Source organism: Orycteropus afer, unplaced genomic scaffold (genome assembly GCF_000298275.1).
Source record: "Orycteropus afer afer isolate SDZICR_OR568_19922 unplaced genomic scaffold, OryAfe1.0 scaffold00041, whole genome shotgun sequence".
In the NCBI taxonomy this organism is placed as follows: Eukaryota; Metazoa; Chordata; class Mammalia; order Tubulidentata; family Orycteropodidae; genus Orycteropus; species Orycteropus afer.
The window spans coordinates 8,283,990-8,301,463 of NW_006921628.1; the positions used below are offsets into that span (position 1 = coordinate 8,283,990).

At 41.7% G+C, this 17,474-nt stretch overlaps 1 protein-coding gene across 1 annotated transcript in view; it reads right to left on the reverse strand.

Moving 5' to 3' along the window:
* DNASE1L3 (deoxyribonuclease 1 like 3) overlaps positions 1–6,737 on the reverse strand; it is a 37,555-nt gene extending 30,818 nt beyond the window's left edge. Inside the window, exon 1 of the mRNA XM_007937276.1 lies at positions 6,597–6,737. Within this exon, the coding sequence (XP_007935467.1) occupies positions 6,597–6,737 (141 nt within the window). The remainder of the gene's footprint in view (positions 1–6,596) is intronic.
* Between the last annotated feature and the right edge of the window lie 10,737 nt (positions 6,738–17,474).

Sequence of the window (17,474 nt, forward strand, 5' to 3'; positions counted from 1 at the left end):
TTGTTCTCCCAGTCTCTCCAGAATCTTGCCTCATCTTTCTTCTGGGAGTGGCTAGTGGGTTCAAATCCCAGACCTTTGGTTAGCAGCTGGGTGCTTAATCACCGCACCACCTCTCTCCTTAAAGCACTATTACTGAGCCTTAAAGAGAAAGAAAGTTCTGATACATACTCTGATATGGATATACCTTGAAAACATCATGTTGAGTGAAATAAATCAGACTCAAAAGGAAAAATAATGTATTATTCCACTTATATGATATATCTAGAACAGGAAATTCTTAGAGACAAAAATTTATCAGTGGTTACCAGGAGATAAGGAGAACGGGAACAAAGAGTTATTAAGGGAGCTGGATTTCTGTTTGGTATGATCTTTTTTTTTTTTTTTAATAGATAGTGGTGATGGTTGTACAGCATAGAGAATGTGATTAATGCCATTGAATTGTACACTAAAAATTGGTTGAAACAGCAATTTTTTGTGAGACCTATTTTACCACAATAATTTTTAAAAGGCACTAACAATTACTATGAGCCTACTCAGAGCCTCAGAGTTATATACTCTGAGATGACTGATTATCGGCTCATTAAACAAAGGAGAACACCAAGCTCAGCTTAAGGCCACACAGCCAGTGGATGGTAGCACCAGGATTGAACCCCAGGCCTGTGTGACTCCAAAGCCCACCATACTAAACCATTAAAATACAGTCCCTGCCCTCAAAGACTCATAGTGTAGTGAGAGAGACAAATGCAAACTACTAGCTAATATGCGAGAGCTACTATGTAACATGAATAAAATTTGTGCTAAATAAAAGCCACAAGCTTTGGGAGTGTCAAGGGATAATTAATTACCTCTGCCTGGAGGGTTAGGAGCACTGGTGGTATAGTGGTTAAAGCGTTTGGCTGCTAACCAAAAGGTTGGCAGTTCGAACCCACCAGCTGCTCTGTGGGAGAAAGATGAGGGCAGTGTGCTTCCATAAAGATTTACAGCCTTGGAAACCCTTATGGGGCAGTTCTGCCTTGTTTGACATAGTCCCTATGAGCTGGAATCACTTGACTTCTGTGAGTTTAGTTTCATTGGTTGTCATTCCCTCCAGGGTTGCTGGAGGATGGAGTGAGTACTCCGGACAGTGCCAGCAATATAGAAGATACTCAGTAAATTATCATAATCATTGTTGTTTATACAGATCAAATAGGAATATTCATTGCAGCAAAAAAAAAAAATTGGAAACAACCTAAGTAAATATCCCCAAATAGGAAAGTGTTAGTGAAGTATATTTCAAACATAGGATAGGGTATTATATAGCATTAAAAGTCAAGTTTTTTTTTTTTTTAAATAACAACATGGGAAATACTTCTAATAGAAAAACAGGATGCAAAACTGATGATACAGGGCAGTTTCTATGCTGTGAAATAGATGTAGATGCAGATTTTTCATTTTCTTTTCCTTATTTTTAAACATAGAAAAATGCCTGTAGGAAATTCACCCAGATGCCAACAATTGTTATCTTCAAGTGACAGGATAATGACTAATTTTTTTCCTTTTGTTAAATGTTTCTATATTTTCAAAATAGCTCAAAATGAATACAATTACCTTTACAATTTTTTAAAATTAAAATGTTATTTAAGAAAGAAAACTGCTTGATGAGGAAGGAATTAGGGGTCAGGGAATGATAGCTAATGTTTATGAAGACATGCCAGGCATTATTCTACATGCTTGACTAAGTTAAATGAATTGTCTTGCATAAAGTGACTAACACAGTGCCTGGCATGTGAGGCTTTAAATTACTCTGCAGTGTGGGTCCTTTTATTATCCCATTGTATGGTCCGGGGACTCTGAGACTTAGTGGGGTTAATTTGAATATCAAGTGAATGTTGAGGTTGGGATTCAAATTCCAATGATCTAGAGCAGCCATCAAAATACAACTGTTAGTCTCTACTCATCAGGAGTGAAAGAGAAAGAAGGAGAACAGAGTCTCAGAAAAGAACCTAGTGTACAGGGCTGGTAGCCTACATGAGCCACGGAGACCAGAACTAGATGGTGCCCAACTACAACTATCAGGAGTTCTGATCAGGGCCACAATAGATTGACCCTGATATATGGTGAGAAAAACGCAGACCAGAACTCAGATTCTTGAAAACCCCAGATTTACTGGACTAGCTGAGACTAGAGTACTTCCTGACTAATGTCCTGAGATACTCTTTAAACTTTGACCTCTGAGGTCACCTTTTAGCAAAATAATAGATTGGCACACGAAATAAAGAATATTACCCATGAGTGCAGTGCTCCATTAAAAAAGCCATCTATATGTGACCAAAAGGTCAACAATTGCTCTAAAGCAAAGATGAACAGATAAAGAGGCAGGGAAATTAGAGTACTGAAAACGGAACAACCAGAACACAACTAGAGAATGTTGACACATTGTGGAAAATGTATCTAATGTCACTGAACAATTTGTGTAGAGATTGCCAAATGGGAGCCTAATTTGCTGTGTAAACTTTCAATGAAAAAACAGTATTATTTTTTAAAAAATTCAAATTGTCTAACTACAGACTCCTTCTTGACCACCACAGTCGACAATCAAGGAATTAAGCATTTCCTTGTAACTGACCCTCCTCAAAGACCGAGATCCCTTTTTTAAGTATGCCTGATCAGTACAGGAGAAATATGAACCATGGGTTCAGACTTCCTTTCCTGAGTGGAGAGGTTGAGACCCCAGATTTCCTGTTTACAATCCAACAACCACTTTACTTGAATAGAAACATTCCTGAGCCCCACATCTCCAGCAGTTACTGATTCCTACTTTCTTTGACAAATCTGGGCATATTTCCTGTTGACTAGAATCAATACTGCAGTAAGCAATGGCTCAAGATCCCACTATCAAAATTCTTCTGGGGAAAGGACCTATAACTTCAGCTGGTTAGCCTTTATCCATCCATCGATCCACCCACCCACCCACTGGTTCATCCATCCAACAAGTTTTTATTGAGAGCCTACTATATTCCATAGGGGAAGCTCTGGTAGCATAGTGCCTAAGGCATTAGACTGCTAACCAGAAGGCTGGTGGTTCAAACCCACCAGCCACTCCTCCAAAGGAAGATGGAGCAATCTTCTTCCATAGTGATACTGCCTTTGAAACCCAAGGAGGGGTCGCTATGAGTCAGATTCAACTCGACGTCACATAACAACAACAACGACAACAACTATATTCCATACACATTTTGCTTTATTCATAATTTTGTCCCCAACAGCATCTGGCATAAGTGAAAGAAAGGGAGGAGGGAGGTAAGAAGGAAGGACCATGCAGAAACCAACTGAGCCAAGTTCCTGAAGAATAAATATCTATGTTTAAATCTTCCTTTTAATGTTGTAAGATAAATAGAAACAAACATCCTGTTCAATCTTTTACAAATAAGTTTACTGTAATTTTCTTATTAGAAAAAAATAGTGTTGTTTATTGTAGAAAAATTGGAAAATGCTGAAAAGACAGAGAAAGCTATGAAAATCACCAGATGAGCTGTAATCTCACCACCCAGACTCCTTCCCATATGCTTTCTATACAGTTTTGTACAAAAGTAACAACATAGTATGGACTTTGAATCAAACGGTCTTGAGTTCATGTCTTGACTATATCACTCATCAGTTATATGAACTTGAGCAAGTGACTTAAGCATCTGAAACCCCCCTGCCTCCTTATCTGTGAACTAGAACAATGCACAGACCCCTCTTCATGAAGTCATCTTGGGGATTAAAGGGCATGACAGAAAGCACCCAGCCCAGTGCCTGGCATAGAACAGGTGCTCAATGAACAGTGACAATGTTAATCATCCATTTTTGATACCCCTTCCTTTTTGTAGCCTAACATTTTGTTGTGAGCATTTCCTCCTCTGTCATTAAATATTCCCTATTCAGTTTCAAATCCATTCTAGGTACATGCTTTCTCTACCCTAATTTCAAGCCAGAGGATCAGAAAAAATACATTTCCGGGGGCTCCATCTTAGCACAGCCACAGAAGGAGAGCTGAGCATAAGACTTCCCCAACAAGGCTCACCCAGTGCCAAGACCTGAAATCGCATGAGATTTCCTCAATAAAGTCAAATTTTTGACTGTTCATAGGGTTAGGGGGGTGAGTTTAAGTGTCTGTGCATGACTAGTGTTGAGGGAATTTCCTGGCAAGAGGTGTCATGAGTGGGTCTGAGGAGAGTGGAAAGGATGGTCTTTTGAAAAAATCTGGGGTGGAGAGCAGCTCACGAACCCTATTTCTGCCTCTAAGTAGGGAGCAGTAGAGCATGGTGGGGAAGAGCCCAGGTGTCGGGCAGACCTGGCTTCCAGTAGATGCTTAGTCAATGGACCCTGTAAATATTGCTATTGTGAGTGCTTGGGATTTTAGTTTAGCTGTAAGTGCTGTTGGGTGGCTCAAGCAGTATTTTGGGATGACCTCTGTTTACAGGTGGTTTTTCAGCCTTGACAAAAATTTTAGACATGCTTGGTATTAGGTATGATTGGCTATTGTTCACTGGCTAACTCTCTGGGGCACAGAAGCTCAGGGGAGATGCCAAGTATAGATTTCCCAGCAGGGAATTGTCAATGAGCAGAGAGACAGCTCTTAAGACTTTGGTGGCATCTCTCAGGTTCAGCAAGTGAAGGAAGTGATGGAAAATTGATAGACACCTGGGCTCCCTAGGGCCCCGTGTGAGGAAGGAGGCAAAATCGTTTATTTGCCTATCAGAGTTCCCTGTCAAGCCAGAGAGCCATGGTTCCTGCAGGCTTGGTATGGCTGGCACGGCTAAACTATGACACCTAAAAAGCCTTGGGCACTGTCCAAAGGGCAGGGCGACCAGGTCTGAGACGATTGTCTAAGCAAGCATAGCACATGCCAATCCTAACTCTAATCTGTTCTGCCTGATATTAATAACAACAATGGCTCTAATTTATGAACACCTGCCTTGTTGAGCTCTGCGTGAGCCTCACACACCTTGGATTCTCTTGTCTAACAAGTGCTACAGGCAGTGTGAACCCCATTCTACTGAAAGGAATTGGAGGCTCAGAGAGGTGAGGTAACTTCCTGAGCTCACACAGCTGGCAATTGAAGTATGAACCCAAGGCTGCCACTAAAATCTAGCCTCTTTCCACTGTACCGTGATGTGTCTGCTGCTCTCTAAGGTAATAACCACCCCCATCAGAGTCCTGGGAAAGTATTTAATTCCCAGCATCAAAAATAAATGAGCCTGCCAACTGTCTCCAGAGTGAGCAGAATCCTCAGATGTTAGCCATGTTATTCTCAAGGAAAGCATTAGGGAAGTGGGGAGAGAGATTAGAATTGAGAGTTGGGAGGAAAGGAAGAGAGAGAGAAGAAGGAGGAGGAGAAAAGAAAAGGAAGCAAGGTGGAAGATCCAAACAGAAAGGAAGAAAGAAAGAAGATACAGAGAGAGGCTGGGCCACACTGATGGTCAAAAAGTGAGCCCAGGCTGGGACGCCAGCCCTGCTGCACTACCCACGAGCTGTACAGTGTTACTTAACCTCTTCTTGTCCATCATGCTCTAAATGAGGGATAATAATCCTCCTCCAGTGAGTTTAGTCTATTTGGTTTCATGAGGATGACGACATGAAAAAATGTATTTAAAGTGCCTGACGTATACATTCAATGGATGGTAAACAAGAATTATTATAATAGCCAACCATTCCTGAAGAAGAATTGATACCTTTGAATTATGCTATTGGTGAAGAATATTGACTGTACCATGGACTGGCAGAAGAAGAACTCATCTGTCTTGGAGTAAGTACAGCTAGAATGCTCCTTAGAAGTGAAGATAGGGAGACTTTTAAGTACTTACATACTTGGGACATGTAATCAGGAGGGATCAGTCCCTGGAGAAGGCTTGGTAATGTAGAGGGTCAGCGTAAAAGAGGAAGACCTTCAACAAGGTGGATTGACATAGTAGCTGCAACAATGGCTGTTAGCATAGCAAGGATTGTGAGATGGGGCAGGACTGGGCAGTGTTTTGTTCTGTTGTACACAGGGTCGCTAGGAGTCACAACCCACTTGATGACACCTAACAACAACAACAACCATGAACTTACTATGAGCCAGACATTGTTTTAAGAGTTTTGCATTTACCAACTCCTGTATTCCTCATGTAGGATCATGGTGGTGCAGTGGCTAAAGCACTCAGCTGCCAACCAAAAGGCTGGCTGTTTGAACCCACCAGCCGCTCCATAGGAGAAAGATGTGGCAGTCTACTTCTATAAAGATTTACAGCCTTGGAAAACCCATGGGACAGTTCTATTCTGTCCTGTAGGGTCACTGTGAGTCAGAATCAACTTGACAACAGTGGGTGGAGTGGACATCCCTTACAAAAGTCTTGTGGAGGAGATACGGTTATTATCATCAATTTACAGATGATGACACCAAGGCACAGAGAGGTGAAGTGGTTCTTGTTGTAATCATTGCTGTTGTGTTACAAAATTCCATGCCAGCTACTACCTTCACCTCTAAGATCTGACTTCAGCTCAGTGCCTCCCCGAGTCTCTTAAAATCTGAAAGCAGTAGGGAGGGTGTGAGGGGGTACCCAGCAATCATTCTGCCAGGAAAGGGGGCTCACCTTCACAATAACATTCATGGTGTCCTGGTTTTCCTTCTTGGCTTCTCCAAAGGATCTCACGTTGAAAGAGCAGATCCTCAGGGCCAGGGCACTGTGGAAGGAGAGGAGGAGAAGCAGCAGGGGCGGCAGCAGCTGAGACATCCTGGCGCTTCTCCGTTTCAGGACTCCTTGAGAAGACAGCAGCGTTTGGAGTGCCAGAATCCCAGGCACCTCCTCAACTCCGCTGATTTATAAAGCCTGCAGATAACAGGAATTACTGGATTTCTGGCTTCTACTTTCACTTCTCTGAGGAACTGAAGACCATGAGTTTCATTCCCATTTCAGAGCCCATGAAATAGCTAGCCTTTGAGAAGCCCCTGTTTTTATTACCCTGCTGAGGAAATTGTCTTGCCTAATTTAGGCTCCTCCTTGGCAAAGTCCCTGGCATCTCAGCTCGGATATAGCATCTGGCCATCTCGCCTGTGGTTGCCTGCTGTGGGCCTTTGCTGATAGTCGTTGAACTCAGAAGTGTCTGGGATGCCTTCTGGGGTGACTGAACCTTCTGCTAGGGGTCATTGAGGCAGGGGGCAATGGGGTCCTGCTGCTCCAGGAAGTTCTGCTGGATTTTCTGCCATCCCTGGGATTTGGAGGCCAGCTGTTCCTGGACACACCCAGGCATCAGCCCTCTAACTGCCCTGATGGGTGTAAATTAAGGTCAAATCTAGTTTGAATTACATAATTTTTCATGCAGTTTTTGTGTGATTTAATACTAGCAGTGTGTTGCCAGGGAGAGCAATTGCTGATTTGTAGAATAGGTCAGTAAAATACCCTTGGACTTTGAGGACAGCTAAAGCCCCCACAATTCAACCAGATCATTTTAATATCTGTAATAGCATGTGGGCCTTAGAAAGGAAAAATTTGCAAGAATTATAGAATTTCAGCCAAGTAAAATGACTTTTAGACACGTGGAGAGGAAAATGTGATCTGGAAAGCAAAGGAATGAAAAATGCAATCAAGTCATAAATCCAAGTGAGATTCACAGACTTCTGCAAGGCAAATTCTTCTGTGAAAAGGTGAAGTAATGAGAACAAGTTGAATCCAGCATTTGAATCAATGTGACCACTCCTCTTGGAGTGATGGAATTGTTGACAAAGCCATCATAAATAGGGCAAAGGGTGCAATGTTGGTGTTCCCATATATTCAGTCAGCATCCTGGCCAAAACCTTTGACCAAGCACCCCTAGGTATTTCAAGGAAGTTGACCACAGTATTGCATGGAAGGACATAATGATTCCTGAGTTCATGTTGAGATGAAATTACCCTGCATGTCTGCAAGCTGATTTAACCTCATGGCTGCCTAAATCTCTAGTAAAAAGCAGATCTGATTAAATGGGGGTGGTAATTTTCTTCCTTGGTAAATGGGCATCTTCTAACGATAGGAAGATTTAGAATGAAGTATTGAAATGTTGAAGAGACTCAGAGCCATAGTATAAACTTTTTCTGTGTTTGAAGATGTAGGAGATCTTGGCCTGTTAAATTGAGACTAGTAACTCCAGTATAAAATGTACAATTGAGGGAATTAGATTTGTGATTTTTAAATTGAAATTCTACTAGGTTTATGCATAGCTCTTTAACATTTAGAAGAACCTTGGGTTTAGTAGTGTTTTATAAGTTTATTAGACTTGGGAGAATTATTTCATACCCCAAAAGGGTATTTTTGTTTATTTGTTGGTTCAGACAATTGAAGAGCTTTAAAAAGAAATAGAGTATATCAAATTTAATTTTTAAAAGTTTAAAATGTTTGTAAATGAGACAAAATTCCCTGAAAATAAATTGTATAAGTTTGCTGGACTTAAGACTACCAGATTTAGCAAATAAAAATACAGGCCACTAGTTAAATTTGAATTTCAGATCATTAAAATTTAATTGGACTTCCTGTATTTTATCCTAGCTGGACTTAGAATAAGAACTTTTATAAGCTGTGTTTAAAAGCATGACATTTACTAAGGTCATAATAAGAATCTGGGGGAAGTTTTTAATTCCCAGAATAAAAAATAAACTAATATGTAGGATAAAGAGTGCCAACTAATGAATTTTTAACTTTGATAATCCAAATATTAATTTGAAAAATAAAGTAATAGTGCCTTCTATATATTGAAACTACCCTTGAGGACTTAAAAACGGTTTCACATCACCTGATTGAAGAGATTGAACCCATTCTGTAGTTAACATATTCTTTGCATGAAATTGGACATTAAAAAAAGTGCTTGTCAATTACAAAAGTACAAATATTATATGCCCTCACATATGAAAGGGAGCTCTGGTAGCATAGTGCCTAAGGCACATGACTGCTAACCAGAAGGCTAGTGGTTCAAACCCACCAGCCACTCCTCTACTTCTGTAGTGATATCGCCTCGGAAACCCAAGGAGGGTTTGCTATGGCTTGGGTCCGACTCGACGGCACATAACAATAACAACAACAACACATATGAAAACAAGAACGGGCTAATGTATAGAAACCAAATTTTTTAATGGTTGCCATGGATAGGAAGGAAGGGAAAAGATAAGGTTATTGCTTAAGAAACACTGAGTTTCTGTTTATGATGATGGGTAATTTGCATAGATTAAGGGTGATAATTGCATAGGCAATTAATATAATTGCTGTCAATAAGTTGCATACCCTGCTGTGGAAAATGGTATCTCACTGCTGTCAAGTTGATTGCAACTCATGGTGACCCCTCCTTGGGTTTCCAAGGCAGTATCTCTATGGAAGTAGACTGTCCAACCTTCCTTCTGAGGAGTGGCTAGTGGGTTTGAACTGCCAGCCTTCTGGTTAGCAGTCATGTGCCTTAGGCACTATCAATAAAGGACAAATATTGTATGAGACCATTATTGTAAAAAATCAAGAAAAGATTTTCACACAAAAAGAAATATTTTTTGATGGTTCCCAGGGGTGGGAGGGGGAAAGGAGGGTAAACCACTAACTAGAGGGTAGATACATATTAACTTGGATAAAGGGGAAGACAATGTACAATAAGGGGGAGGTCAGCACAGAATGATCAAGGAAAGGAAGATCCTGAGAGGAGTACAAGACCTAAAGGCAACAGAGAGATAAATACGAACTCATACACAATCCTGCAATAACAATAATAACAATAATCAATAATCTATGAGTGGATGCACAGATAGACATGCAAGCTGAATAGATACAGGAAGGAGAATGGGACTATACTTGAGAATATATGTAGGTTTGATGGAGGATATTTCTACATATGTATTTACATATGCTGCAAATATATCCATGAATATACTTGATAGAGGAAACAAAGTTAAGAAAACTTCTTAGCCATATCCAGAAACCCTGAGGGAGTGAGACTGGGTCTGGGGACTCAGGACCATAGTCTCAAGGGGACGTCAAGCTCAATTGGCACAGCATAGTCCACAAAGACAACATTCTACGTCCTACTTTGATGAGTAGAGACTGGAGTCTTCAAAGCTTGTGAACAGCCACCTAAGGTGCAACTATTGGTATCTCCCCATCTGGAGCCGAGAAAAGTGAAGGAAATAAAAACACATGGAAACAATTAGTCCAAAGGATTAATGGACCACACAAACCTTAGCCTCCATGACCCTGAGACCAGAGGAATTAGATGGTGCCTAGCTACTATTACTGATTGCTCTGAAAGGGATCACTTTGGAAGATCCTGGATGGAGTTGGAGAAAAATGTGAAACAAAAATCAAAATTATTAAAAAAGAAAAAAGATCAAGCTTACTGGCTGGATACAGACTGGTGGAACCCTGGAGACTATGGCCCTTGGTCACTCTTTGGACCTAAATATAAACTCACTCCTGTAGCCTAATTTTCAGATAAATAATAGAGAGGTCTTCAAGGTGTACAATAATTCTAGGAAGGTAGACAGACACTCCTCAGAAAAATCAACCACTTGAGACCAAAATGGCAATATTTGCCCAAGGACAAAGTTCAGAAGGCAGGAAGGCTTAGGAGAGAAGGAGGAATGAAAATGAGAAACACAGGGAAAAGTGGGAGGAGTGATGTTACGTTGTTGGAATTACAATCAATGATATGAAACAAATTGTGTGTGACTTGTTGAGTGGAAAACTGATTTGCTCTGTAAACTTTCACCCAAATCACAATAAAAAGTTAAAAAAAAAAAAAAGTTGCATACCTGTAAAAAGGTGAATTAACAAATATTGTGTTATATATATTTTTATAGAAAAAAAAAAAAGGAGCAGCTGCTGATGTGGCTTATATACAACCAAATACCTTATGAAATTTGGGTTCTTGGTTTGGAGGTTTAGGGTCATGGTTTCATGGGACAGCCAGTTAATTGGCCTAATAACATTGTTAGTTCTACCTCCTAGTTCGTTCCGTAGTGTCTGGGGTCTTAATACTTGCAAGTAGCCGTCTAACGTACAATAATTGGTCTCTCTCTCTTCATCTGGAGCAACAGAGAAAAAAGGAGAGCCAGGAATAAGAGAAGGAAGTGGAATGTGTAGCTAATTGCCTCCATGAACATGAGACCAGAAAACCTAGATGGTGCCCAGCTACCATTACTGAAAGTTTTGATCAAAGAAGCTATAGAAGAATCTTGATCAAAAGGGAGAAAATGCACAACAGAATTTCAAGTGCTCATGGAATCAAGATTTTCTGGAGCCATGAAGCTGAATTAACCCCTGAAACTATATCCTGCGATAAACTTTAAACCTTAAACCAAAAATATCCCCCAAAGTCGCCTTTAAATTAAACAACAGGTTAACATGATTAGTAAAGAATGTTTACCTTGAGTACTGTGCTTCTTTAAAAACCTATCTATGTGGAATCAAATTGACAACATCAACTCAAAAGGTTAGAGTCAGCTTAGGGGGCTGTGAGTTTGTTACTGGAGGAGGATGAGAATGGTTGCACAACCTGAAGAATGTAATCAGTGGCACTGAATTGTATGTGTAGAAATGGATGAATTGGTTATGTTTTGCTGTGTACATTTGCAACTACATTAAAAGAAAGAAAAATGTCTGGAGTCTAGAAGGACAGTCCTAAGAATTACCTTTGAGTAAATGCAGCTAGATGCAAGCATTGTGCTGAGTGCTTTCTGTGTATCATGTCAATCAACATTCCCTCAGGCCCTTACTCTGGTCCTTCCATTTCACAACTGAAGCTTGTGCCCAAGGACACGCAGTTAGTACATGGCAGATCTGGAATATGAACCCAGTCACTCTGACTCCAGGCCAGTCTTCTCATCCATCAAACCAAGATACCTAAACATTAATAAGGATAAAGCAGGGTAGGGATGGGATAACACTGGGGAAGGGGGTTAGATGAAAGGTGGACTTTTACTTTTATTGTTTATATCTGTGTATTGCTTGGAATTTTTTTTTTTAATAAAAACATAACTGCATTTGCCACCAAGTCATTTCTGACTCATAGTGACCCTATATGACAGAGTAGAACTGTTCTATAGGATTTCCAAGGCTGTGATCTTTGCTGTATCTTTCTCACAATGGTTGGTGGGTTTGAACTAGCAACCTTTTGGTTAGCAGCTGAGCGCTTTATCCACTGCACCACCTGAGATCCTCGTAAAAATAATAGTCTGACTAATTTTAAAGAAAGCACAAAACGTGCCAAAAGCTTTTGCTCTTTTAAATAAACAATGCTCATTCAGACATGTTTGTGTGCAACAGACCAAGGGAAGTCTGGTCCACCCCCAGGGCCCACGGAATGTGGAGGAGTCAGAACAAGGCTGCACTGGATTCTGGGAAAGGAGAAACTCACCAGCACACCTTTCAATTGGGGTCTGAGTTTTGAGGTAGTCCAGAGTCTGTGGGTGGTACAAACAGTATCAATAAGTCTCAGCCCAAGAGTCCCATGTATGTCATATGATGGGGCAGAAATGAGATTCAGGGATTGCAGATACCAAATCAGTTGCCCTCAAGTCAACTCAGACGCATGGTGATCCCACGTGTATCAAAATAGAACTGTGCTGCATAGGGTTTTCAGTGGTTGATTTTTCAGAAATAGATTGTTAGGCTTTTCTTCTGTGGCACCTCTAGATGAACTCCAACCTCTCAGTTAGCAGCCTAGTGTGCTAACCACTTGCACCACCGGTGCAAGGACTCCATCAGCAACAGACACAGCCAATCACCACAGGCTGTGGTGGATAGGCATCAACGGGGATCAGAGGGTATCTTAGAAATTGAAGAAGGCAAAATGGAGATTCCAGGGGGAGTGAAAGTAACGGGCTGTTGAGTCATCTAAAAGCCGCAAGAAGTAAGGAGATCTTGGGAAACCCCCTGCTACTGGCAGCAGACCAGATGCATGACTCAAACAGGTGTTTCCAGTGACTGATCCCGCCCTCTGCCTAATAACCACTGATCCCCAACAAGATCTTGTGATGTATACAAATGACTCCAGTCATCGCATTTTGCAATCAGCTTGGGGTTGGGGCAAGGGAAGGTGTATAATTTGAGGTTGCAAAATGGTTACATACCTGCCTTCATATGCTGGTTGCCAGCTGATGAGGCAGGCTCTGGGTTTCAACTTTACACAGCATCTCCCACACAGGGTTGTGACTGGACCTCAAGTGACTCACAATGCTTCAAAGACTCCTTATTTGATATGAAGAGCATACTCCCTAATGTGGCCTCTAGACCTGGTGAACTGGCCACTACCTACCTACCTCTGCAAAGTCATATGGCGCTGCTCCCATCCCTCCTTGCCCTTGCCTCCCACACACTGCCTGTCTTTCAGGGCCTTTGTATAGCTGTTCCCTCCACCTGCCATGCTCTGCCTCCGCTGTACAGGATCACTCAGAAAAGCCCTCCTGGTCCCCACCCCCACCAGGGTCTTTTCGCTTGTTCTCTATCGTAGCCCAGTTCATTTGCTTGATGGCCTGTGTCATAATGATACATAAGCTTGTTGTTTCCTAATCTAATAAGGTCTGGCTCCCCTCTGGACACACTTACTGTTTGTCCTATATGTGTCCTACCATCCAGGTCATGAGTGTGTGATGGATGCTGTGACTGGCTCCAGAGTCCAGGTTAATACTGCTGTGTGAAGGTGCTGAGCCTGGAGCACTAGGCTTCCCTGGATAACCAAGCAAACTTCACCCACAGAGACAAAAGATAGTCATAATGGTAACAATTACAATAACAGCTTCTATTACTCATGGAACACTAAGTGCTAAGTACTCCATATTACTCCCTGGTTGTGGAAGCATAGATTACAGCAGGGCTTCTCAACCTCAGCACTATTGCTATTTAGAGCTAGATAATTCTTTGTGGTGGGGGCATATCTTGTGCATTATAGGCTATTTAGCAGCATCCCTGAGAACTCTGGTGGTGTAGTGTCTAAGGCATTTGACTGCTAACCAGAAGGTTGGCGGTTCAAACCCACCAGCCACTCCTCGGAAGACTGGGCAATCTACTTCAGTAGTGATACCACCTTAGAAACCCAAGGAGGGGTCGCTATGAGTTGGAACCGACCGACGGCAGTGAGTTGAGTCCTGGCCTCTACCAACTAGATGCCAGTAGCTCCCCTTAGTCATGACAACCAAGGATGTCTTCACACGTTGCCAAGTGTCTGCTGGTGAGAACACTAGTGTGGAGATTAAAGCATATGCTCTCCTATTGTTGACTGTGCACCTTTGGACAAAAACTAAATCTGTCTGTGCCTATCTCTTCACCTTTAAAAATGGGCATACTTATAGCTCTTACATGGTAAAGTTGTGAAGATTTAATGAGTTTATAACTAAAGGACAGATGACTGAGCACAGTGACTGGCCCTTAGATGTACTCAGTCAGTGCAGTATTCAGACTTCTGAATAAACTCTGCAAAGAAGAAGGTTTTCCTCATTAACAAATGAGAAAATTGAGACTTGGAGATTAAGAAGTCAGGCCCAAATTGCTAGCTGTGGAAGTGACATTATAGGCAGAGATTTGGATTCTTAGGACTAATTCCCTTTTCCCACCCTCTCTTTACAGGTACTAGAGGGCCTATGGAACCACAGACATTATCTGATCAATTGCAAATCCTGAGTTAGTGGTGTTACAGTTAATGGGTTAGATCTGCCAGGGCAGGATTAGGATGAGGCAAATGAACCACTTGCCTTGAGTGTAAAATTAAAGGGAGTGTCCAAAACAATACAAAACTCTGTAATAAAGATAAAGAGTATTTTAATGCAGTATTTTGAAAAACAAAAAAAATTTAATTATTTTTGTTCTCTTTTCATATTTTTATATTACAGAGCAGAGTTTTTTACATTCAACATTACTGTACATTTAGTTTCATTCCTCATTTACCATACTCAACCCTAACCTAGTCTCCTCACCTCCCTGTCCGGTAACCCCCTCTTCCCTGTGCCCCTCATAGTTATGCACTCCTGTGTGTCCTGCATTTCCTCGTGTGAATGTTGCCTCTCTGGTACCCCATGGCCAGTCGCTCCAAGGGATGAATTGCCGTAGGGTATGTGGGTACATCACCCTGGGTTGAGTGGTCTGCATGTATATCTTGTTTACTATTGGGCTGAGAGCCAGCCCCTGGGAGTGAGTTTTATTCCAGGCCCAGAATGTATCCCAGGGCCATAGTATTGGGGGGTCTCACCAGACTCCATCCAACCAGTAGTTCCGGTCATTATTGAGTTTTTGAATTTTGTTCCACATTTTCCCTCCCACTCTATCCAGGATCTCCAGCACTGATACCCCCCTGAGTGGTTGGCATTGGTAGCCGGGCACCATATAGTTCTTCTGGTCTTGAGGGCCATCATGTCCTAGTGCTGATTGCTTCCAAATGCCCTTGTGGTTTTTTTTTTTTTTTTGGCACTCTTCTTTGCTTCCGATGATAGGAGACCGTTAGCTGCATCTTAGATGGCCATTTGAAAGCTTTTAAGACCCTCATTGCTACTCATCAATGTAGGATGAGGAATAAGACTTTTATGTATTTTGTTGTGCCAATGGAGTCTGGTGTCCCCCCGTACTATGGTCCTGAGTCAGTAGATCTGTTGGATCTCTCTCCCACAGTGTCTGGCTGTCTGTGAGGAATTACTCATGTCTGTCTTCTGTTGTTTCTGTAAGGACTGCAGGTATTCTGTATCACTGGTATCTGTGTAAGGTTAGCCTCTGCTGAATCTATTCTTGGTCCAGAGTGTACTCCTGTTCACTGACCCCCATCTGATCCTTCAGATGTTTATGTGTTTATCTGCAGCCTGGGGTTTGGTGTTAATAGTAATGCGGTGTTGTGGACACACGGGTTGGTATTAGCATCTGTTGTCTATCTCCTATGTGCACAATTCAGTACCCTCAAAATTTTTGCAAAAAAAAAAAAATCCATGATGAACAAAATTTCAAAATTTTAAGTAAAGACAGCACTTGCCTGGCTCACCTCATTTGCCTCACCCTAATCCTGGCCCTGGGTTCTGCAGATCAGTGAACACTCAGTGGGCACAGCATGCTGGTAATGGCTCAAAGAATGACAGGCAGAAAATGGCTCCCTCTTCTGGCCAGTTGGCCAGGAACATAACCTCCTTCATCCTGACCCTTTCGTGTGGCATCTAAGGTTGGAGGCAAGGCAAAGGATGCCATTGGAGGTTTCCTACCCCCACCTTTTCCACTGTCCATGGTACCACACTGGATCCATTGCCTTTTTTTCATCACTACTTCTGCAAGCATTCTCACGGACCTCGGTTTTTTGTGCCAGATTTGAAGCTGCCTGTTACTATAAAAGGAGCTCTGGTAGCATAGTGCCTAAGGCACTTGACTGCTAACCAGAGGGCTGGCAGTTCAAACCCACCAGCCACTCCTCGGAAGGACGGTTGGGCAATCCTACTTCCGTAGTGATATTGCCTCGGAAACCCAAGGAGGGGTCGCTATGAGTCGGGGCTGACTCCACGGCACATAACAACAACGTTACTATAAAGTTTCCAGGCTGACCGCTAGAGGGTATGGTGAGGCACCAAGACTCGTGGTTATGAGCTATTGCAAGCAATTTCTTTTTCTAAGGGTTTAATAGTTCTTAGGACGGAAACCCAAGGAGAGGTTGCTGTGAGTCGGGTCCAACTCAACAGCACCACATACCAACAACAACAGGAACTCTGGTGGTGTAGTGCCTAAGGCATTTGACTACTAACCAGAAGGCTTGTGATTCAAACCCATCAGCCACTCATTCCTTGAAAGGAAGATTGGGCAATCTACTTCTGTAGAGATACCACCTCGGAAACCCAAGGAGAGGTCACTATGAGTCGGATACGACTCCATGGCAGAGAATTTGGTGTTTAGTAGTTCTTAGCTTCATTTTACTGTTTATTTATTACTTCTTATTTTAAAATAATTTCAAATTTACATAAAAGTTACAAAATCAGCACAAAGAACTCTTATATACCCTTTACCCAGATTCCCCGAGTCATTTTGCCACATTTGCTTTCTCTTTTGTTTTCTCTATACACACATGTTATTACTTTCTGAACCCATTGGTAGTAAGTTGGAAACCTTGTGTCTCTTTACTTCTAAAACCTTCCGAGTGTATTTCCCAAGAACAAGGACATTTTCTTACATAAGCACAGGACAATGTTCAAAACCAGAAGGCTTAGCATTGATACAATATTAATTAATACCTTATCTACAGACCTGATTCAAATTTTACCAACTGTTCTAATAATGTCTTTTATAGCATTTTTTTTCTTTCTTTCTGGTCCAGGAATAAATTCAAGATTCTGCACTGCACTTAGTAGGCATGTCTCCTTGGTCTTCTTCTTCTTCTTCTTCTTTTAATTTTTATTGTGATTTGGGTGAAAGTTTACAGAGCAAATTCATTTTCCACACAGCAGTTTACATTCACTTTGTCTCATGACATTGACTGCAATTCCCCACAATGTAACAGCTCCCCTCCCA